This window comes from Muscardinus avellanarius (genome assembly GCF_963383645.1).
Source record: "Muscardinus avellanarius genome assembly, chromosome: 16".
Lineage (NCBI taxonomy): Eukaryota > Metazoa > Chordata > Mammalia > Rodentia > Gliridae > Muscardinus > Muscardinus avellanarius.
Genome location: NC_137802.1, coordinates 58,101,727 through 58,124,970, shown reverse-complemented (window position 1 = coordinate 58,124,970; position 23,244 = coordinate 58,101,727). Strand labels below are relative to the sequence as shown.

Here is a 23,244-nt window from a genome sequence, read left to right as displayed (position 1 = left end):
CTGAGGTCAGCTCCGGGTAAGGGCGGCGTGCTGGGGATGGGGGCTGAAAGGCCGGTGGCCCCTGGCAGCCAAGCCCCGCATGGGCACGTGAACTGCCATGCTCCGGCGGTCAAGGCCCTTTCCTGTTTGGCTAGGCCCCAGCAGCTCTGTCTGGAGCCATAGCTGCCACTCTCACAGGTGGACCCAGCGCTGGCCTAGGTGGGAGCCCATGGTGCCCACTGAGCCACCAGAACCCAAGGGCGTTCTTGGACACTCGCCCGCAGCAGCCCAAGGTGACCAGGACCCTTCCTTCTGGAGAACCTCATCATTTGTGGGGACACCCGGGACTGGGAGCCAGCACCGAGCAGGGAAGGACACCTGTCATGCGTTGACCTGTGAGGCCAGCAGCCCACAGGGTCTGCTCCCCCTCCACTTCCCAGAGTCCTCCGAGGTGAATGTCTAGGTGGCCATGGCAGGACACTGGCCAGCTACCTGGGCTGCCGGGGAGGCAGGCGTGGGGCTGTGGGGAGCTGGGGCCAGAGCCCAGGGATTCTCCAGGGCTCTTGGAGGAGGATGGAGGAAGCCACCAAGGGAAGACATGCGCTGGGCTACCCAGAGACAAGAGAGCCGCCTGTCCCTGTCCCCGCTTCCCCAGGAGGGACACAGACTCAGATGGGGAAGGCAGGACCTTTAATTGTATTCACAGAGAGACTTGGGGGAAAGTGTTTGTTAAATGGCAGGGTGCCTGGAGAATGTAATCCGGGGCAGGGGCCCTGTGGCCAGTGGCCTGGAGGACAGAGGGGAGAGGGACAGGGCGGAAAGAGGAGGAAGGCCGGCTGGGGTGTGCACTCAGCTGCCTGCCATGTCCCCATTCTCCCCTTCCGGGTCTCTCTGGGACACTTCCCCCGTCGGCCCAGGCCAGCCCGGTCATCTCAGGAGTGTCTGAGCTCCACCTCTGAGCCAAACTGGGGCCCGCGGTGGGGTCGATGGAAGCTGTGGTGGCGGATGCTGAAGAGCCGCTGGGCGAGGCCCAGGGTGGCCACCAGCAGGGCGACACCCAGGAAGAGCAGCACCCACTGGCCCACACGGGCCTGCTGTGGCTCCAAGCTCATGCCCAGGAAGTTGACGCGGCTGTTATCGGAGAGGGGGACTTCTGAGCGAGCTGGGCGAGGAAGCAAGAAGATAGGGCAGTGGCAGGGCCACGCGCTCGGCTCCGGCCCCCTGTCCTTGGTCTGAAGTCAGAGCCCCCTCCCAGTCCTTGCCTGGGCTGGAGAGGGGCTCAGCCCTGCAGGAGGCTCTGGGGGTCGGGTGTGGGGCTGGCAGTGGGGCGGGTGGTGGTACCAGAGTTTGGCGTCCAGTTGTACTGTGGCCAGCCCAGCTTCTCGTCATGCCGTCCGTTCTCAGTGAGGAGCCAGTCCATCAGCGGCTTGAAATAGTTCATCATGGATGAGGCCGACATGTTGGGCTGGCCGGTGATCAACCTCATGGCTTCTGGCCATGGCTTACTGCAGCCTAGCTTCATGGCGTCCCTGGGGGAGGCACCAGGGAGGGGGAAACTGAGTCAGAATGGCCTAGCTCCTCTTGCCCCCACCTGATAGCCGGCTTCACTCCCCTCTCCCATCTGAAACTTCTGTTTAAGATTGGAAGGGCCTGGGCAGGAATGGGGCTGAGCGAGAGGGAGGGCCTGGCTCAGGCTCCACTTTCTTACTGGAGTGGCGGGTCAGAGGCAGGGTGACCCAGGCTACCGCTGGGAGGGCCCAGCTCATGAGTCCAAATGGCAGGTAAAGGCGGACTAGCCCTATTGGGCTCAAGGGACAGGGGGCAGGTCACAGCACAGAGAAAGTCAAAGGAGAGCCAGAGGACACTCACGCCAGGAGCTTCCCTGCCTCCTTGGACTGGTAGATGTCACACTTATGCAGGGGGCCCTTGTGTCCAGCCGCCTGGCACAACGCCTCATGGAACTGGAACTGGATGATGAAGCTGACAAAGTACCTGGAGCGGAGGGGAGGCGGAGCGGGGAGCGCGGTGGGCGGAGGGCTGGTGCCACCGAGACCCAGCCCCTTCTGTTCCTGTGGTTCAGGACCCGGCAGAGCAGGGTGTGGTCAGGACTTCAGGGCGAGTCCACCCTGAAGGCCTTGGGAGTTGGCCAAGTGCTCGTAAGGATGCCTCCCCTTTCACCCACACGGCCACCTTCGCTTCTTGGGCACGCAGCGTCAGGGGAGAGCCCGTCAAAGAGTCGGCAGGTGGTTTTGAAGGCCGTGAGGTCCCCATCCCTGGGATGTATGCAAGCAGAGGCTGTGTTGCCAGTGGGTCACCTTGGATCATGTAGGGTGATGTGGGCAGGGGAGCCAACCCCATTGGTTATTCCAAGCATCAGGAGTTCCCTGGTAGAAGCCTGCCGGTCCAGGCCAGAGCAGCCTTGCCAAGTCTGAAGGGGTTTCCATGTTCCAGCCAGCATACAGGGTGCCAGCCATGTGCCACTCACTTCTCTGGCATTTCCTCAAAGTGCTTTGCTCAAGCTGCTGGCCGGGAGGTGGAATGTGTGTCTTTAGAGCAGCCAAATCTCCTCTGCCTGCCTTGCCTGGCTAAGCATCCGTGCCAAGCTGGGAAGCTAACCATCACACCGCTGATACCAGGAAAGGCTCCAGTGGGCAGGGGAGGGCGCTCCCTCAGGGTCATCCCTGTGGTGCTGTCCAAGTCAGCCCTGCCTGACGTGCCCTGGTGTGGTGCTCCCTGCTCCTCTGTCACCTGGGCAATTGAAGTGCTCCCTCCCTTCCTGGACTCTGGAGGGCAGATGTCACCCATTCCACTATACGCCGGCCCTGTGCCAGGGTGGAGAGGCGGGCAGAGTGGGTAGGGTCTGCCTTCACTCTGCTTCTGGGGACACAGGGGACAAGGAGGAGGGGCCACAGCTCTCCAGGAGGCCCTTCCTGCTCTCAGATTTTACTCCTGGGTGGCCTGGGCTACCTACGGCCCAAGGGAAACTAGAACTCCGTCCAGAGGTCTCCCCAGCCCCAGTCCTCTCTGGAGGGCTCCGAATTTCACACCCATCTTTCCTCCGCCTCAACAAGCACCCTCCTATAGCCCATGGAAGAAAAGAGGCTGCCTAGGCATTCCACTTAAGAGCATTTAACAATGGTGGACCATGGCCACCAGCTCCAGAGCATGCTACGTAACGACAGTACATCAGGAAGCTAGCCCTTGGGACCATCCTGTGAAACGGGATCCAAGGCGGGCAGAGATGCTGACCACTGAGGAAGTTGCTCCAGGAAGCAAAGTCATGAACACAAGCTTTGACCCCAAGCCATGACTGTAACCTTCCCCTAATGAGCCTGCCTCCTGATTGAACTGGGCCTCGAACCTGAGCTTTAGGGTACAGAAGAGCCCTTCAAATGCAAGTCAAAGTATGCAAAAGGCCATATGTTCAGTAATAGCAAAGGACCCACAACAGTAATAGCAAAGGACCCACAATCTTGTTTAATAAACAAAACCAAGGGGATGTATCTCAGGGGTAGAGCTCTTGCCTAGCATGTGCTAGACTCTGGGTTTGGTTCCCAGCACAGTAATAAAATAAAAATTAAAATGTTGCATATGATTTCTATGTGCCTAGTGAGACTTAACTAGTTCAGCTTGAGGTTCATTAAAAAACAAAGCAAAAGGCCGGGCATGGTGGCGCAGGCTTGTAATCCCTTCATTCAGGAGGCGGAGACTGGAGGATCTCGGGATCATGGTTCGTAGACAGCCTTAGCTAGCTGGGGAGGCACTTCGCAACTCAGTGAGACCCTGTTTCAAAAATAAAAGGACTAAAAAAATAGGGGTAGGGATGTCGCTTGGAGGTGCAGTGCCCCTGGTTTCCATCCCCAGTACTGGAAAAAAAATAAAAAAGCCGGGTGTGGTGGTGCACACTTGTAATCCCCGCGCTTGGGAGGCAGAGACAGGAGGATCACACAGGTTTGAAGCCAGCAGCGCGCACGCTGGCTTAAGAGACCCTGTTTCCAAATAAAAATGTAAAAATAGGTCTGGGAGTGTAGTTTGGAGGTAGAAGGGCTTCCAGGAACCCCAGTACCACCACCAAAAAAAAAAAAAAAAAAAACCTGGGCATGGAGATGTACACCTGTAACCCCAGTACTTGAGGGCAGCCTCAGCAAATAGTGAGACGCTCATCAACCTACTGAGACCCTGTTTCCAAATAAAAATAGACCTGGGGGTATAGCTTGGAGATAAAATGCCCCTGGGCTCAATCCTCAGTACCACAAAACAAAACAAAAAGCAAAGCTGGATGTGGTGGCATGTGCCTATATCTCAGTATTTGGGAAGCTGAGACAAGAGGATCACGGGTTTGAGACCAGACTCAGCAATTTAGCAAGGTCAACCTCAGCAACTTAGTAAGGCCTTGTTTCATTATAAAAATAAATCAGGCTAGGGGTGTAGCTTGGAGGTAGAATGCCCGAGTTCAACCCCTAGTACCAAAACCAAAACCAAAAAAAACAAAGAAACCCCAAAAAACAAAGCCATAAAGCAAAAGATAACGAAAAAAATCAACTATGCTCAGGCTCCATCCAGCCATGAGTCACGGTTAATGTTAACTATCCAATCATGTGTCACGGTTAATGTTAACTATACAGTCATGTGTCATGGTTAATGTTAACGACCCAGTTAAGTAGTTATGGTTACCCAGCTGGTAACCATTAGCCATTTTAGGTGAAGTCTCTCTTTTCAATGGTTTGGATGGTAGAGGCTCTCATCAAAAGCATGTTTAAAGACCCCTGCTCACCGTGGCAGCAGGTGAGCAGGCCAGCCGGCAGGGGCCGTGTGCAAGCTCCCCAGGCCTGACCGGGCAGCTCCAGGACGGGGTGCAGAGTGACAACCGTTCAATCACAGAGCCGTGGATACAGCCCTTTGTGGTGCCCCTCCCTCTCCCTGTTACCTGATATAAGGCACACTTGAAGGGACGTGGAACTTGGCCCCTGGGTCAAAGTCACCTTGAGACCTGGGCACTGGGGGGCAGACACCCTGGTACTTCATCCTGCCGAGGGGAAGATATGTTGGAGGGAGGGTGTGGGGAGAACCAAGATGGGGGGGGGGCGTTGGCATTTTGGCTTGAAGGGTGGTCCTCACACCTGTGGTTACATGGACCCATCTTGTGCTCCTGCATGCTCTGCATCTGTGCCCCAAGCACCCTCTGTGACCCCCACCACTTATACACACGCTCACCCCCCACCGGCCCATCCTCAGACACGCAGGGACAGGGACTCCTCCAATCCACCGCCCAGGGAGTGTTCAAGAACCTCAAGCTCCACCACTCCTGGTTGTAATTCTCCTTGGTGATGCTTCCGTCAAATACCCTCCAGCGCCACTGATCGAGGAGGTAGCTGAAGGGGATAAAGGCAACCTTGTCGAGGGCCATCTTCATCAGAAAGTTGATGTCGTGTTCTGCAGAGAGAAGGAAGGGAGCCCAGCTCAGGTGTGTGCCTGCCTCCTGTGGGTACCTGGCAGCTCAGCCCTGGGACATGCAATGGGTGGAGGGAGGCAGGGGCACTGTACTTCTTTGGACCCCCTAATACCTGCCCTCTTGGGATGGTCCTATCCTCTCGGGCTTACCCTGCTGGAGCTCCCTTCTGCTGGGACACCCTTGCCTCCCCTAGCTCCCAGGCTTCCTCCCAAGCTCCTGTCCCTCTTGGCCTCCGCCCCCAGGGTCTTCTGTTCCCTTCTCACCGTAGCCGTCGCCCTCGCTGCTCAGCAGGTTGATACTGTGCAGGTGCTTGGGGGTAGACACGGAGAGGGCCAGCACATCACCGATGGCCTCGTGAAAGCCAGGGTTGGCGCCCTCCCGAAAGGCCACTGGCAGGTCCTTGTACTGCATGAAATACTGGATGTGGCCCATTTCGTGGTGGGCCACCACCAGGTCCTCCATGTTCACAGTGGTGCATTGCTTGATCCTGGGAACACAGAGCCGGAGGCAGGGTGTCACAAGAGGGACTGTGAGGAGCCTCGCGGCACACAGAACAGACCCCAGGGCTGCTGTGTGCAGGAAACAGACATGATGGAAGGTAGGTAGAAAGGAGAAATGGAGTGAGCCTGAGAAGGGGGGATTCTGGGGACTGGGAGCCCCTAAAGTAACATCATTCCAGCCATTCCTCTGCCTCCTGCTTTCCTGAACGACTCCATCTCATACTGCCTGTTGCTTTCTGACCATACAAAGTTCTTGCTGTAGAGGTACTGAGACACTCATCTCTATGCTTTCTAGAATGTGTATCCCGTGGCTTCCTGTGTACCTATGTTTATCTCCCAAGACGGGGCTTCCTGAAGGAAACAACAATGGCTGGGCTATTTTCTGCATCTCATGCAACCCAATGCCTGCAAACATACTCCCCAAAGCATACTTTTAGGGCCAGGACTAAATGTCAGCTACAGAGCTGCCCAGGCCAGAGGGTTCTACCTCCTCCTGTTGATCCTCCAGATCTAACTGGAGAGGCTCGTCTCTTTTCCGTTGTTCTCACAAGGGGAGGCTCTGGTTACAATGAGGTTGGGTTTGTCTAGTTTCTGGCTCCCCATTCAGAGGAGGAGGATGTCCACAAGAGCTCTTGCCCCCTTGATCCTGGGTGCCTGAGGAGGGCCAAGGCCAGGCAGCTCAGTGAGTCCTGTCTAGTTTGGTTCTAGGAGCTGTGTCTACTCTTCTTATAAGAGACACTTCGTCAACTGTGGAAGGCCATCTTTGCCACTTCTTACAAAAGTAGGGTGTTTTGTTTTTTTCTTCTCTTGAATCTGGGTTGTTCTTGGGACTTCTTTTAGCCAATAAAACATGACAAATAGGACTTTTGGCCAGTTTTAGACTTAGCCTTTAAGAGTCCTGGCTGATTCTGTTTTCGCTCAGGGGGATGCCAGCTTCCCAGAAATAAATTTGCCTGGCTAAGAGTGCCATACTGTGTGGGAACTCCAACCAGCCAGGACGGGGGGATCCTCAGCCCCCCACCCGCTGTCCAGCTATCCCAACCAGGCACCCAGTGTGTGAGCTTCGGGGCTGACTTGAACACTCTGCCCTGTAAAAGCCATGTGGAGAAGTACCAAGGAATTCAGCCAACAGAACTCAGAACCCAGGCTCTGGGCAGAAGGTCCCAGATGAGCCATCCTAGCCCAAAGTTACCCCGACTGGGGCTGGGGCTGAAGCTTGGTGGCAGGGCACATGCCTAGCATGTGCAAGTCCCTGGGTTCCATCCCCAGCCCCACAACTACACTTACCCAAACTAAGGTCTCCACCACTGTGGAACAGAGACAGGCCATTTCCACCCTGCATGGGCTAAATTACTGGCCCATAAAATCTTGAGCATAGTCACCTGGGTTTTTTTTTTATTATACCACTAAGTTTTGGGGTGGTTTTATGCAGCAGTAGGTAAGTAAAACCTCATCCTGATGAAGGCAGCATCTGGCCTGTCTGTGGGGAGAGTGGGTCTGTGTGAAACCCCTGAGCCCACTGTGTCCCATCATTGCTCCCAAGAGGGGGCCAGCTGCATGCTGGGGCTGTCTGGGAGGGGGGTAGGCTGGGTGGCTGGCACAGAGATCACCCCCAGGACTGGGACTTTGAGCATCCCCCAGTGACCATTCTGACAGAGCCAGCCAGAGCTCAAGGAGACCTACTCAAGGGACGAGGAGTTTTCTGCCAGAAAGGAGCCCGTGTTCCAGCTGATTCTGGTCCAACCCTCTTGGTCCTCAAGTCCTAAGCTCCATCCCAAACTGTTCCCATCCCCCTTGCTCTTTCTGAGGGAATGGCTACCTGGCCTTGACTTGGCCCATTTCCATGTCCCTGGGCTCAGGAGAGCTGCCCCCTCCCCCAGAAGCTGCTGGACAGACCTGAAGTCCTTGCCATTGTAGAAGTCCCAGGCCGAGGCGTGGCACACCACCTCCCGCCCATCAGTGGGCTTCTCCAGCATCGACTTGTTCCAGAACTCGGGGGGCACAGGCAGCAGTCCCAGAGAGGTGAAGAAACTGTCAGCTTCCTCAAACATCCTTCTGGGGGTCCAGCCCTGCAAGTGGAGGGAGCGCTGCCCTAACTGGGGGCTCTGGGAACAGACTGTCCCGGCAGGGGATGGGGAGTGGGGAGCAGCTGGGAGAGAGGCAAGCTGGAGGAAACTCCTGAGCCCGAGGTTCCCCCTCCCCTGTGGCTGTGAGGAGGAGGAACCTGGCTGTGCACACCTGTTTTATCATGGCCTCTGTGGCGTCCATCTTGGAGGCTGATGGGAAGGGCATCACCAAGTCATAGATGTTGGACCAGGTCTGCGCCCACATGTTCCCTGAAGGAGGGTGGGGAAGAGATGGTAGACAGAGGAGACACTTTTTTTTTTTTTTTTGGTGGTACTGGGGTTCCTGGAAGCCCTTCTACCTCTGGGCTACACTCCCAGACCCATTTTTACATTTTTATTTGGAAACAGGGTCTCCTAAGCCAGTGCACGCGGCTGGCTTCGAACCTGCGCGATCCTCCTGTCTCTGCCTCCCAAGCGCGGGGATTACAAGCATGTGTCACCACGCCCAGCTTCAAGGAGACACTTTTTAGGGCCAGTGTCATCCTGTGGGGAGAGCTAGATCCCAGAATCTCTTGAGCACCTGCTGTGTACACACTATGCTGGGCAGTTTATTTTTGGCAGAATTAGGGATTGCACCCAGGAGCACTCTACCTTCAAACCACATCTCAGTCCTAATATATATGTATATTACATATACATTATAGTAAATATATTGTTTTTTGCAGAACTGGAGGTTGAACCCAGGGACATTCTATCTTCCTGTTACACCCCAGCCCTATTTTTTTATTCTTTATTTTGAAACAGGGTTGCACTAAGTTGCAAAGGGTCTCACTAAGTAGCTGAGGCTGGCTGTGAACCTTCAATCTTCCTGCCTCACCCTCTCAAGTACTGGGATTACAGCATGTACTACTATACCCGGCTTAAATATATAATTTTGAAAATATATATCTAATTTTATCTAAGTTGCTGGGGCTGTCCTTGAACCTGCAATTCTCTTGTTTCAGCCTCCCAAGTACTGAGCTTACAGGTGTATACTGTGCTGGGCATTTGACATGCCTCATCTCCAAACTTCGTATCCAACCCACAAGGTCATTAGCGCACTGGTTACTGGTCAGGAGTTTGCTGATTGTCAGGGAATTGAGATAATCTTCACAGTCCATGAACAGGTCCCTGGTAAAGGTATGCCCGCATGGTTCCGCTTCCTGACCACCACGCCCAGCGTGTTGTGTGTATTCATTTGCAATCTGGCCTTCACCCAGGTACTCTTATGATTTCTACTGTATATTAAAGGAAATTGGTGCTAGAGAGTTGAGAACCTACCCCAGGGGTTCACAGCTCCTAAGCGACGTGGCCGGATCCCCTGAAGTGAGTTTATGTGGGTTACTGTTGAGAACTAGCTGTCTCCTTTGGGAGAGGTTAATGCCTCTGAGCTGAGAGTAATAAAAGAACCTAGTTCTCCAGGACTGGAACAAAGAAAGATATTTGGAATGAGTGGAAGTTTCAAATGTAGATGTGGAGTCAGGAGTCTTACAGCCAAGGAACAGTATACTGGGGCTGATATCAGGGCAAACCAGTGAGTTAGTGATGGGGGGAGAGGACACATGGAGGTGGCTGCTCCTTTGCCCACGGTGGGCATGGGAGTCTGAGTTCTGAGCTCCAGCTGTAAGCTCCGGGCCACCCTAGGGTACTACTTTCCTCTGAGGGTCTATGCTTGTGAGTCTCTGAGCTGAGGGCCACTCTGATATTCTCTGGTCTCACCAGAGAGGAATCAACAGGGCTAGTCTCAGCTACAGTGATTCTCCAGGCTAAATGGGACCTACACCCCAGCGGGACCACCTCTGGTATCTCCCTTATGCCTTTTCCATGGCCTCTGGCCTCTCTGCTCGTAACAGTATAGCCTCCAGGAAAGTGTTCCCAATGGCCCAAAGGGGACAGATAACTGGTAGCCTTGACGTTTCTCCAGTCCTTCCCTCCCTCATTGACTTCCACAGCCTCTGTCACACACTTGGCATTTGGCTCTGCAACCCTTGGAAGCTGAAGGACCAGCAGCTGAGATGGATCTATAGCTCTGGATTCTTCTGTGCTAGCTCTCTTGGTCTGGGTGCTGTGTGTCTCCCCATCCCCTTTCCCATCTGTCAAACCCCTCATCTTTCATGGTTCTCTCTCTGACCCCGACTCCCAGACCTTCCTCTCCCTGGCTCGTGCTGTCTTGGGCATGGCGGGTGATGTGCTCTCCCCATGAGATGATGAGCTTCTCCCCCATCTATGGTGCACAATGTGGCTGGGGGTGTAGCTCAGAGCGCTTTCCTGGCACACATAAGGCCCTGGGTTCAATTCCCATCACCACCCCCCCAAAAATATTAAAAATGTGGCACCAAAGGCAAGCAGGGACCTCCCCAGACCTCTCCCTCCAGCACGGGTCATGCTCCCTCCAGGGCTCAAGACCTGTCACTCTCCGAGTCTACTCTCTGCCCTCTGGCCGGTCCTGCCCCAACCTTGCTGCCCACTCTCCCCCCCTCAAGGCTGGGCAGGTGCCCTCACCCAGCAGGTGGGCAGGAATGGGGCCTTCCAGGTTGATGTTCTGCGGCCCGTAGTGGCGGTGCAGGGCGCGGCGCACGTAGGCGTGCAGGTTCAGGTAGAGCGGCCGCAGCTCCTGGTAGAGCTGCTCCAGGTCTTGCTCGAGGGATGGTGTCTCGTACATGGATCTCCATGAGTCCCCTGCATCGACGTAGCCTGTGTGGGGGACAAGGCCAGGCTCTCCCATCACCAACTGCTGCCCCCCCGCACCTCCCTGCCACCTCCAGGGGCCTGCCTTTCCCAGGGATTCAGGTCTCAAAGGACCTCTTTGAGGAATCCAGACAGGGGATAGGGGCCAGGAGAAACCTGTGGCTGGGCTGAGGCAGAAACCAGAGCCGGCGGTACTGGCAGAAGGGACTCACCGTTGAGTCGGGCGGCCTTGTTGGTGAGTTCCACGTACTTCGGGAAATAAGGGAGGAGGACTCTCCCCACCTTTTCTCTCCAGCTCTTCCACACCCACAGCAGTTCTTCGTATTTCCGGGATGTGGCCATCAGATTTGTCAGATCTAAGGTGGGGAGGGGAGCAGCTGAGCCACCAGCCCACGGCTTCCTTCAACTTACAAGGGCAACTCAGACAAGATTGCCTCTAAATGACTATAGAGGCAGCACGTCCCACGGAAGGGGAGAGAGAAGGGGAGCTGGTACCAACCAGGAGCTCCCGAGGCACCCGCCTGGGGCTACGCGCCGTGTGCCATAATCTCAGACACCAGCAGGCCTCAGCAGCCCTGCGAGGGATGTGCCCGGCCCTCCTGCCCGGCCCTGCCAAGATGTGGCTGAGCTGAGGGAGAAACAAAGATGCCCGACTCCAGGGCAGCTGCTCATTCATTCCCTCTCCCCGGGAGAAATGGCTTGGGGCTCCAAAGGCCCCACGTCCCCCTCACACTGACCCCAAATTACGTGAGGCAAGCCTCTCTCCTGATCTAGAAACAGGGGCGAGGGGAAATGGAGTAGGAGCCTAGGGTCCTAAGCTGGCACTGAGCCTCCTCGTTGCCGTGTGGCCCCCGGGTGCCCAGGGTGCCCTTCACAAGTTACCGGTCAATGCTGGATTAAAGAATAGCCAGGAAGACTTGGAACTGCAAAGGACTGAGTGTTGCCAGGAACGGGAAGCCCTGGGTGGGTGTTCCTGGCTAAGTGTGTAGCCTCCTGATTATAACATCAAGTGTGGGTGAGGGTTATGTGAGGTCGGCCCCACAGACAGATTGACAGCTTCGCTTGCTACGCTGGACCTGGCCCGAGGAGGAGGAGGAGGAGGAGGAGGAGGAGGAGGAGGAGGAGGAGGAGGAGGAGGAGGAGGAGGCCGCCAAAGGCATCAGTCGCTCCCCAAACCCTCAGCGTTAGTCTAGTGATTTTTCTCTCCCTGTTTTGAAGCGTGGTGTAGGATAATCGCTTGTCACAAAGAAAGTAAATTCAAAGAATTATTAAATATATTATTTTGAGAATTTCACATCTGCTCTCTGGTGCTATGTCTTTGGGTCCTCTTGGGCTTCTAATTTTCACGGTGTCAGTGACCTGACGGCCCCGCCCCATCAAGGGGTCACCGGGTGGGCGCCGCCGGCCACACTCCTTTCAGTGCTCTTCTGCATAAACACACGCATGCAGATGCACATGCACAGACACGCATGGGCATGTACGTGCTCCCCTCACCCCACTCTGTGTGCGTGCCACATCCACCACCTGTAGCCAAACCCGGCCCTGGGAAAACTGCTTCTCCCTCCTGTTTATTTTCCATTTCCCTTTGTATTCGTCATTGTTCTAACATGGGAGCTGGGCCAGGGGCCAGGAAGAAACCATTTCTGGCCAGAGATTCCTCATGAAGAATGTTTATACTTCTAGCTACCCAATTCTGGAAAGGATGGGCCAGGAGGGGGGTGTCAGGAGGATATCTGCGTGGACACCCATGGGTCCAGAATGACCTTTTTTTTTGGTGTGTATAGTACTGGAGATTGAACCCAAGGGCATTCTACCTCTGAGCCACACACCCTCAGCCCTATTTTATTTTTCATTTTGAAGCAGAGTCTCACTGAGTTGCTGAGGCTGGCCGTGAACCTGCGATCCTCCTGTCTCAGCCTCCTATGTACTGGGATTACAAGAGTGCACCACCATGCCTGGCTCAGAGTGACCTGTTCCAAAGGGGATGAGCTAAGGAAGACCAGGTGGGAGAAAAAAAAAGTGGGCTGCTGAGCCAGTCTTCACCTGGGCAGCTGGGAGTGGTGGAGGAGGGAGGGTGATGTAGGGTGGGGACGGGCTGGGAATAGAGGCCAGGTTCTAGTCTGGGGCTCCCGGGGACTGTGCAACTCTGACTCATCCTGCCTGAGCCCAGCTTCATCAGCTAGTGCTGGCTGGAGAGGCCCAAGAAAGTCAGATGGCTTGGGTAGGATCCAGGAGACATCCATCTATCCTCCCGGTTGTGCCGCACACCTGTAATCTCAGTCCTTGGGAGGCTGAGACAGGAGAAGGCTCAAGACCAACTTCAGCAACTTAGTGAGATTCTCAATAGCCTAGTGAGACTCTGTTTCAAAACAAAAATTAAAAAAGAAATGAGGGTATGGCTTGGAGGTAGAATGCCTCTGGGTTCAATCTCTAGTGTCATTAAAAAAAATAAAAGAGCCCGGCGTGGTGGCGCACGCTTGTAATCCCCACGCTTGGGAGGCGGAGACAGGAGGATTGCGCAGGTTCGAAGCCAGCCATGCTGGCGTAAGAGACCCTGTTTCAAAAATATAAAATAGGTCTGGGAGTGTAGCCTGGAGGTAGAAGGGCTTCCAGGAACCCCAGTACCACCAAAAATAAAAATAAAAATAAATAAAAGAAAAGAAAAGAAAAGAAGGGAGGCTGAGGGCTGAGACAGAGACAAGAGGGTCACAGGTTTGAGGCCAGCCTTAGCAACTTACTGAGAATCTTAGTAACTCAACGAGACCCTATTTCAAAATAAAAAAGAGCTGGGGGTGTAGCTCAGAGGTAGAACGCCCTTGAGTTCAATGCCCAGTACCACAGGAGGAGGAGGAGGAGGAGGAGGAGGAGGAGACAGAGAGGCTTCTCTCCCTGTTGAGTCCAAGCCCTTGAAATGCAAATTTGAGACCCTGATGCTCTGAGGGGTGGATTTAGAGAAGAAAGAAAATTAGGGAGGGTCCTAGGTAGAGGGCAGCAAATTAGGAAATTACAGCAAAGACTGAAATAGGTGCTGGTTCCCGAGTGGGGGCAAAGTAGAAGAAAAACAGGAAGTAAGTTAGGAAAGCTCCAATCCCCCCTTCAGCTGACAGCACCCCCATGACAACCCAGCCCCCCACCTCTCTGTCTGACCTTCCCAGGAGTGCTCTCACCAGGTTCCAGCTGTAGACAGGTGCCATTGGTGTGGCACACGTTGGCCACACTGTAAATGGTCTCCATGTTCAGCAGGATCTCGTTGTACTGCAAGGGAAAAAGAGGGCCAGTGAGGGGGAATTCCTCTGCCCTGGTGCCAGGCACCATGCACCGGGTGCTGGGAAGCATGTTCCCCAAGGGTGCCACCTTCTTGGGAATTCTGGACATGACTGATGCTTGGCAAATTAAAGAAGAGGGACCAGCGTGAAGGGCAGACCCCGGGCTGGGCTCCCTGCCTCCTGCATCTCCCCCAATCCACATACCTCCTGCAGCTCCTGGACTGGGAGTGCTGCCCGATCCAGATCCTGAACCTTCTTTATGATCCGCTTGCTGGTGGCGTTTTGGAAGTTGTTCACATCAAACTGCTTGGCCCAGGTACCGTACTTCAGGGTGTGGTTGGCTACCTGTAAGTTCTTCCGCAGCTGAGGGGCACAGGGGACTGTGTCATGGGGCCCTGGAGCTTGGACCAGCCTCTGTGCAAGAAAGGCTATGGGGTGGGGCGGGGTGAGAGGGGCCCGTGTGGTCAAGCTGCCGCATGTGTCTGTAATGACCTGGGCTGTCTGTTATTGCCCTGGATACAGTATGACCCCTCATATACCTAGGGTTGAGCGAGACTTATCCTGGTGGGGGCAGAAAAGGGGAGCCCTGCATGGGTCTTAAAGTCCGGTAGGATGGAGGCAGCCCTGTGGCCTCCTTGAGCCTCGGGTTTCAGGGGTCACCAGTTTTTCAAGGCTGCTGAGGAATGGGTGGGCATCAGATGTGACTGTGCCAAAAGGACAGTGGAGTATCTGGCTGGCTATTGTCCGCAGGACACAGTGGCTGTCCAGTGACGTCAGCTTTCCACGGTTAGAGACCACAGTTGGCTATACAGGAGGGATGAGGGGTCCTTGAGATGGTGACAAATGGGATTTCAAATTTTTTTTCCCTCTGGTGTTGGGAATTAAATCCAGGGCCTTGTCCTTGCCAGGCAAATGCTCTACACTGAGCTAATCTTAAAAGCCGTTTGGGCATTGCTCATTTGTACATGGCTGATGCGACTCTGTTTCTAGAGACTGGTTGTTTGTGAAAGAAAACAACATTTTTTTTTTTTTTGGTGCGGTACTGGGGACTGAACCCAGGGGCACTCTACCTCTGAGGTATACCACCAGCCCTATTTTGTATTCTTTTATTTTTGAAACAGGGTCTCACTAAGTTGTCGAGGGCCTCACTAAGTAGCTGAGGCTGACAGTGAACCCGAGATCCTCCTATCTCAGCCTCCCAAGTACTGGGATTACAAGCATGTGCCACCATGCTGGCTACGGTGAAAGAAATTTGTGTGTGTGTGTGTGTGTGTGTGTGTGTGTGTGTGTGTGTGTGTGTTTAAATTTTGAAACACATTCTTGCTAAGCTGCTGAAGGCAGCCTTGAACAGTAATAAGATTACAGGCATGTGCCACCATGCCTGGTTTTGTGAAAGAAATTTTGTTCAGGTGTTGAATACCTACCCACTAAATCAGAAATTGAGCATTGTGTTAAATACTCCCCTAGGACTTTTCACAAATCCTGGTGGCCTTGTGCTCTGCGTGTGTGAGCCCAAGTGTCTGTGGGAATGTGTTCGTGTGTCTGGCACAGGCTCAGGTGGGTGGGGCGGGGCCCTACCAGGACTTTGCTGGCCTCTGTGGTGATATTGATGTTGTAGTTCCAATTGGCCTCAGCGTACTCGTTCCATACCACCTGGGATGTGCGGTCATATTCCTCCACGAACTTGTTCGCCTCAGCCTCATCGGTCACCAGGTCTGCAGGACGGAGAGTGGAGGAAAACAGACAAGAGTCCCCTTCCCCTCTCGGGGGTGCGGTTTCCCCTGAGCTCCCACCTGCGACCCCTGCCTCCCGGCCCCCGCCAGGCCCTGCCCCTCTCCTGGTGGTCCCACTTTGGCTCTGGGGTCTCTGGTTGATTGGTATCTGGCTGGTTGGTGTCTGGCTGGTTGGTGTCTGGCTGGTTGTATTCTGGCTGGTTGTTTGCTGGTGAGTTGTCTGGTTTCTGGTTGTTGCCTGGCTGGATGTTTCCTGGTTGATGGTCACCTGGTGAGTGGTCACTTGGCTGGGGACCAGCCGAAAGTGGCCACAGCAGAGCAGCAAGAACAGGAGGCTGGGCAGTCCTGGAACAGCCCGACCTTGGCCCATGGCCGCAGGAGAGCACAGCCCTGCAGCCACCGCCCCCCAGCCAATAAAATGGAGTCTGCAGTGTGACCTCATAGAGCAGAGCGTTCTGCCAGCCTGCCCCTAGGGCCCTCAGGCCTGGGAACAACCTCTCTAGGGTGTCTGGGAGGATAATGAGCTCAGGGGGCTGCCTGGTCCCCCAGGACAGGAGACCAGGGTTCGTTTGGGAGGAGCTGACCAGGACACCCCAGCCTGCCCCCACTTCAGGCTTTACCAATGCCCTCTGGGTAGTTGTCAGGCAGCGGTGGGCGCCACTGATATTCTGGCCAGCCCAGGACCTCGCCGTTCTTCTGGTTTTGCTCCTGCAGCCACTGGCTGACTGGCATGAAGTAGCTGAGCAGCGGCTGAGCGTCCAGGGCATCTGAGCCCACCAGGTCTTTCAGCACGTCCTGCCAGGGCCTGGAGGAACCTGCCTGCAGCAGCTGCCTGTCAAGCAAAGTGAGCGTCATGGGTCAGGGGATGCAGGTCTATGATAGCCCCTCTGCCTACCTGTCCCCCACTGGCTGTAAGAGCAGTGGACCTAGGATCCTGTGAGCGTGGCAGGGGACATCTGCCTTGCTCCATGGCAACCAAAGGCCCACTTAATAAATATTTGCTGAGAGATAGGAAAATTACCCACAGCAGTCCAGCCCCGCATGCTTTCTGGCCTGAGCAGCTGGTCGCCTGCAGACACACCTTCTGCCACCAGCCTCTCCCCTCAGCCTCCCCTCGTCCCTCCCTCCCCACCACGCACCGGAGCTTGGCCCCCGCCTCAGTGGACTGGTAGATATCACATTGATGCAGTGGGCCCTGGTGACCTGCCTCCTTGCACAGGGCTTGATGGAACTGGAACTGCAGGACAAAACTCACAAAGTACCTGCAGGCAGAAGATGGGCATTAGAGAGGAGGCAGAAGTAGGGGTTCCTTCCCCAGGTACTGTCCCAAGTCCTGCAGGCAGAGGCTGGGCCAGAGGCTGTCTAGGGGAGAGGGGACTGAACTGGAGAGGGTCAGGGGCACTAGTACCTGATGTAGGGTGTCACGTTTGGGATATGAAACTTAGCTCCGGCATCAAAGTGGGTTTCGTTTCGGACAACCGGAGGGCAGATGCCCTGATACTTGGTTCTAGAAGAAGGTGATTAAGTTGTCTTAGGACTCAGGGCTGCATACAGGCTGAGTCCTAAGGCATCTCTTCCTCACTCTGGGAAGTGGAGGCAGCTTCCTGGGGGAGAGAATTTTAAGCAAGAAGGGAGAAGGCAGAGGGTAAGAGGATGAGACATCAGTAGAGAGAGGGGCTGAGGTGGAGGTTCCCAGCTGTCCTGGAGGGCAGAGAGAGCCCTGGGATTCGGCCCTTCCGATCCCTCTTCTCACCGAAGATACCACCAGTCAAAGTTGTAGCGGGAAGGGGGGGTACGCCCGCTGAAGACACCCCAACGCCACTGGTCCACCAAGTAGCCGAAGGGCAGGAAGGCAATCTTTTCCAGTGCCATCTTTAGCAAATAATTGATGTCACTTTCTGTTGGAAGATGTGATAAGGAGGAGTCAGGGGGAGAGGGAGTCTGGCTGGGGCAGGGGAGGTGAGGCGGGGCAGAGGGAAAGAGGGGAAGTCTGAGAGTGGGGCCCTGTTTGAAAGAGGATTTCTGAAGCATGCTGAGCTCAGGATGGGCTGTGAGGCTCTGTTCTGGGGTCATGAAGCCAAAACAAAAAGGGCAGATCTGAGTAGGGGCCAGTGGGGACCCGCGTGGGCTGGCAGGGATTTGAATGGAGCCAGGGCGGGTGCTTTCCACCCCCTGTCCATACCTGGGTCATTGGTGACATTGTCCAGCAGGCCAATTTTGTATAAATGTGCAGGAGTGGAGACGGAGAGGGCCAGCACATCCCCAATGGCCTCGTGGAAGCCGGGGTTAGCGCCACTGCGCAGGGAGACTGGCAGGTCCTTGTACTGTAGGTAGTACTGCACGTGGCCCATCTCATGGTGCACTGTGGACAGCTGGTCCATCGTGACCCGTGTGCACTGCTTGATCCTGGGGTGTGGAGAGGGCAAGCCGAGGGTGAAGGACAGGGGAGGGCGGGGCGGGGCCAGAGCACTAGGGAGGGCGGCCCCTGAGGGAGAGGCTGAGGCGAGCACTGCCCTGGGGCAAGAAGTGGCTAGAAACAAGCACATTCTTGACCCTGGCCCTGGCCCACCACCCATCATACCATCTTCCTCCATGCCAAGCTACAGGGCTGACTGCGTGTCAGAGCTGCCAGGGAAAGCGGCTTTGTATGCCTGCAGTCCCTGGAACAGACCAGCCCCAGCCAGTGCAGGGGCCAGTAGGCGGACCAGCGCCCCAGCCACCCTCTTCCTGGGGTCTGGACCTGAAGTCCTTCCTGTTGTAGAAGTCCCAGGCCGAGGCGTGGCACACCACCTCCCGGCCATCGGATGGCTTCTCTAGCATCGATTGTGCCCAGAACTCTGGAGGCATGGGCAAGAGCCCCAGGGAGGTGAAGAACTCCTCGGCCACTCGGAACATGTGTGTGGCATTCCAGCCCTGCTGGGGGTGTGGGGACAGGTCAGGAGCCAGCAGCCAGGAGCCCACTCTAGCTGTCCTGGGGGCAGCTCCCCACCCATGGTCGGCTTCTGAGCTCAGTGGCCTCCCATCCCAGAAACAGCCTCTGGACTGCGGCAGACCAATGAAGGTGGCCGCCATTCACACCCCACTGTGGAGGAAGACCCCAGCTCCTGTCCCAGTCGGCTGGGGCAGGAAAGAGATGGCCCCACCCAACCCTGGCCCCTGGTGTGACCCTCCCATGCCCTCCCCACCCGTGACTCCCCCAGCTGGGCCTTGATTCCAGCCCTGACCTTCTGCACCATGGTACTGGTGACGTCGAGGTTGGGCTTGTCTGGGAAGGGCACCACCATGTCGTAGATGTTTTCCCAGCTCTGGGCCCACATGTCTCCTGGATGGAGGAGGGGATTGATGGGGTGGGCTTGGCCCCTGCTCAGCTTCACCCGCTTCCCCAGGCACATTACTGAGCTGCACCCTAGAGCTGGCACCTGCACCCAGGCTCTGGACAGGCACCTCACACATCAGCCTCATCCTTGCTCCTGTGTGCTCCATGCCCCCCGGGGCTGATCACAGCCCAGAAAGTGCTGCTGCGGTCCTTCCTGAATATGCCAGGTCCCTGCCTCCCACCCCTGAGGAGGCCCAGACCTAGCCACAGGAACTAGGGCTGCCTCCTCCACGGGGCCTGGAGCCAAAGCCTTTGGTTTGACTCCTACCTCTGCCCTTTACTAGCTCTGAATGTCAAGTCACTTGTGCACCTGTAGTCTGAGGACCCCTCCCTGGTGAGTGTGTCGAGCCTACCACTGTCGAGCCTCCTCTGTGTGGGGCGTGAACATACAATGCTCCCTTCCCCTGGGCATCCCTCCAGCCCCAGGCCTCCCTGGTCCTTACCCAACAGGTGAGCAGGGATGGGCCCCTTGAGGTTGATGTATCTGTCTCCATAGCGGCGGTGTAGTGCACGGCGGACGTAGGCATGGAGGTTCAGGTAGAGGGGCTCTAATTGCTGGTAGAGGTGCTCTAGGTCCTCCTCAAAGGTGGGTGAATCATACCAGGAGCGCCAGTAAGCCCCCGTGTCCGAGAAGCCTAGCAGGGTAGAAAGGTGCAGCTCAGGCCCAAAGCTTGTACCCTCCACCCTCAACTTCAACTTTGCCACCTTCCCAGCTAATGCACCTGTACCTGTCAGCTAGCTGGAAATGGTGGTTTGGGGTTGCTCTTCTGTAGCTTTTAACTAAGGGCTGCACCAAGCTCTCAATAAAGAGATCCCAGAGAGTGAGGAGCGAGGGCTGGGAGTAGTGCCAGGATTAGCAGCAGCAAGGGGACAGGGGGCATGCTGGCTGCAGGCGCTGTGCTGCCTCCACCAGCCAGGACGCCTCGGCCAGCTCTGGGAGCATCATACCACTTCCTGTCTTCCTTAGGGGCTGGGGCTCAGCAGGGATGGCGGAGAAGAGCGCCTTGCCAGCTGGGAGGGACAGGGAGAAGCAGGCTCACCATCCTGCACGTAGGCCTCATTGCTGAGGGCAGTGAAGTCCTCGTACAGGGGTTTCAGCGGGATACCCACGGCGTCATGCCAGCCCTCCCAGGCAAACAGCTGCATGGCATAGCTCCGCGAGGAAGCCAGGATGTTGGTGATCTCTGAGACGTGGAGAGCAGGGCCAGTTAGGAGAATTCTGCAGACTCTGGGAGTTTGCAACAGCTCCCACCAGTGAGCACACGCTGGCCCCTGCGCCTCCTGCCCGCTTCCTCAGCATCACCAACCAACCCCCAGAGCCACGGGCAGCCTCCAGCCGCAGTGGGGCCTGCGTAGGAGCTACACGTAGGAGGCTGAGGCTCCAGAAATCAGTTCCCCAGGAGAAGAAGAGCCATAGGGCAGGGGCAGGGGGACTTCTGTCCCGTCCAGCCCCAACTGGAGCTCAATGCCTTCGGGTTTACTGATAAACATGCCCTTCTCCTGGTGATGGGGAAAGGCTAGAAACTCCAGCAGAGAACTGACGGGCGTACCTGGGTCCAGGGACCAGCAGGTGGCAGTCTTGTTGGGGAAGCAGACCTTGCCTGTGGAGTAGATCCTGCTCATGTTGCTTAGCAGAGAGTTGTACTGGGGAGTTGGAGTTGAGGCAACATTAGGGATGAACAGCCCCCCTGGAGTGAAGGCAGCCACCTCCTCCTCTCTTTGCTGGGAGGAAGAGATGGCCTGCACAGGACCTGTGGCTCGGACAAGCCGCTCACGCGGGGCACTCACAGCGCTTCTGATCAGAGCACACTGGTGCCTCCTCCAGTGGAACAAGTGTCCCGGGCCCTGGGACCTTCCTAGGGAAGGCCACAACCCAGAACGGCCTAGCATCTCCTGGAGACACTTTACTTGAACTTGACTGTGTGTGCGCACGTGCGTGCACGGGCATGCAGTGCTGGAGATGGAATCCACGGCCTCACACAGGCTAGGCAAATCCTCTACTCCTGAGCACCCCCAGCTCTTGAATTTGGCGTTCTATTCTATAATCCTTGCTTTAATATACAGCGACTTCCCATCCCATTTCCAAGGAAGACGAGTGCTTCCAGCAGCCCCTCTGTGCTTCCCTGGCTCCCCTACAGCCAGATGGCACAGACCCTCCCTCCTCCCAGGCTGCTTCCCCTCACACTGCAGCTCCGCCTCCCTCAGGCCCACCTGCTGCCTCTTGGCCAGGGGCAGGTTGGCAGGGCCCAGGATGCGCACGGCTCCGATGACCCTGCGCAGCGTGGTGTCGGTGAAGTTCTGCCAGATGGGCTCATACAGTTCCTTGGCCTTCTGCCCCCAGGCCTCTGTGAACTCCTGGCTGAGCAGGGCCGCTTCCTCCTGTGGGCACCAGGAGGAAAAGGATGACCCAGTTCAGCGGAGGCCGCACACGGGAGGGAGGCTGTGGTGCTGAGGGAGCATTGGAAGACCAGGGTCCCAGGAGCCCGGCCCCGCAGAGATCCCAGTCTTGTAGATTAGGGCTTGCGGGAAGCCAGGCCCTCTGAGCTGGAGCTGGAGGGCGTGGGGGGAGTCTGCCTCAGGGAAGCAGTGGAGCAGAAATTGGGACAAGAAGAGAGAGGAGGGGTGAGGGAACTGACTACACAGCGAAGTGCTGTGACCAGAACGTCATTCATCCTCCAGAGGGGGGCTAGGCAGTTGCCAGAGGACCAGGGCTCAGGGCTCAGGGTGCTGGTGCCTCAGCCCGGATCCCCATCCCGAGCGCTGCCACCTGGGGAGACAACCTTGAAAGAGCCGACCTCACCCCTCCCATAGATGACAGACAGCGCTGCTGGCACCGGTCGTGCGCCCTGCCCGCGCTGGGGCCCACGGCCTGCCCGAGGGGCGGGAGGGCGAGAGCGGCGTGCCGCCCGCGTCCAGCCGGCGGGAGGGGTCGGCCCGGCGCCCCCAGGCCGCGGCCCGTGATTGGCCGCCGGCGGCCCGCCCCGCCCGCCCGCCCGCCCGGCCCGCGCCCACCTGGCGCCGCGCGTTCTCCGCGGTGATGTTGGTGTCGTGCGCCCAGCTGGCGGCGGTGCTCCGGAACAGCACCTGCTCGGCGCTCGAGTTGTAGCTGGCGGCGAAGCGCTGCGCCCCGGCCTCGTCGGCCGAGAAGTTGCCGGGCCGCAGCGCGGGGTCGAGCGCCGGGGCGGGCGGCGGCCGCAGCAGCAGCAGCAGCAGCAGCAGCAGCGCCCGCGGCCCGGGCCGGCGGGAGGCGACACCCATGGCGCGCGCTGCCCCTCGGCCCGCGGCCCCGGCTATAAAGCCCGCCGCCGCCGCCGCCACACCCCGCCCCCGCCCGCCGCTTCCTCCCGCTCCGGGCCCGGCGGGGCGAGCGCGGGCGGGGGCCAGGCTCCCGGCCCGCCCCCCGGCCGGCCCCGAGGAAGCCCGCGGGGGCCTCCCGCACGCCCGCCAGCCGCGGCGGCGCACCCGGCCTCCTCCCGACCGCCAGGGGGAGCGGTGCGGCGGGGAAGGGGTTAAGGCCCGCGCGGCCTCCTCGCCCGGCCCCGGGCAGGGGGCGCGGGCTGCGGGCCAGGGGGAAGGAGTGCGGGGGCTGCTCCGTCCCGGGAGGGCGAGCTGCCGAGGGCCCGAGCGCCCGCACACCTGCCCCCTGCCCGCTGGGACCCCAGCTGCCAGTCAGTCGCTCGGCAGAAACAATCGCACAGGATCCCAGCAGAGCCCTAGAACTTCACAGCTGCACGCTTTGGGAGCTGCAAAATGCCTCCGAGATTAGAACAGCCCCCTCATTTTACAGATGAAGAATTATCACTCAGATTGAGCGGCGTGCGCCAAGTCACCTCGGGTCTCTCCGCTCCCTGCGGGCCCCTCCTGTCTCCTCCACGTGTCCCTCAAAGCGACAGGCTTGGGGGAGGAGGACAGTGGTGTCCTCTGGGTGCACAGGGCGCTTGTGGAGGCTGATGCTCAGCACCGGGGCCCTGGCCCCCAGGGTAGAACTCTCGCCCCCCGCAGATGGCTCCCCGGGCAGCGTGCGTGCGCAGGAGGCTGTGTGACCCGGGGTACTCAGGTGAGATGGTGCTGAGTTGACGGGCTGTCAGGGGGAGGGCGCAGGAAGACAGAGGTAGAGGTGGGGAGGATGGAGGGCTTTAGGAGGT

General features: G+C 57.2%; 1 protein-coding gene across 2 annotated transcripts; it reads right to left on the bottom strand.

The window, feature by feature from the left end:
- Positions 1 to 911: 911 nt before the first annotated feature.
- On the bottom strand, positions 912 to 22,357 carry ACE (angiotensin I converting enzyme; the record flags this gene model as incomplete). Of its 2 annotated transcripts, none has more annotated exons than XM_080712167.1 (25): positions 912 to 1,141; positions 1,321 to 1,508; positions 1,849 to 1,971; positions 4,907 to 5,005; positions 5,268 to 5,412; positions 5,695 to 5,918; positions 7,828 to 8,000; positions 8,170 to 8,267; positions 10,539 to 10,730; positions 10,937 to 11,080; positions 13,892 to 13,979; positions 14,195 to 14,353; positions 15,569 to 15,705; positions 16,344 to 16,551; positions 16,859 to 16,985; positions 17,132 to 17,230; positions 17,477 to 17,621; positions 17,906 to 18,129; positions 18,464 to 18,636; positions 18,948 to 19,045; positions 19,543 to 19,734; positions 20,140 to 20,283; positions 20,650 to 20,743; positions 21,311 to 21,478; positions 22,112 to 22,357. In XM_080712167.1, the coding sequence occupies 25 exons, from the start codon at positions 22,355 to 22,357 to the stop codon at positions 912 to 914; spliced, it is 3,918 nt and encodes a 1,305-aa protein (XP_080568293.1). The 2 variants fall into 2 exon arrangements, with proteins under 2 accessions (XP_080568293.1, XP_080568292.1); XM_080712166.1 differs by having other exon boundaries at positions 16,344 to 16,555; positions 16,863 to 16,985.
- Positions 22,358 to 23,244: the final 887 nt, after the last annotated feature.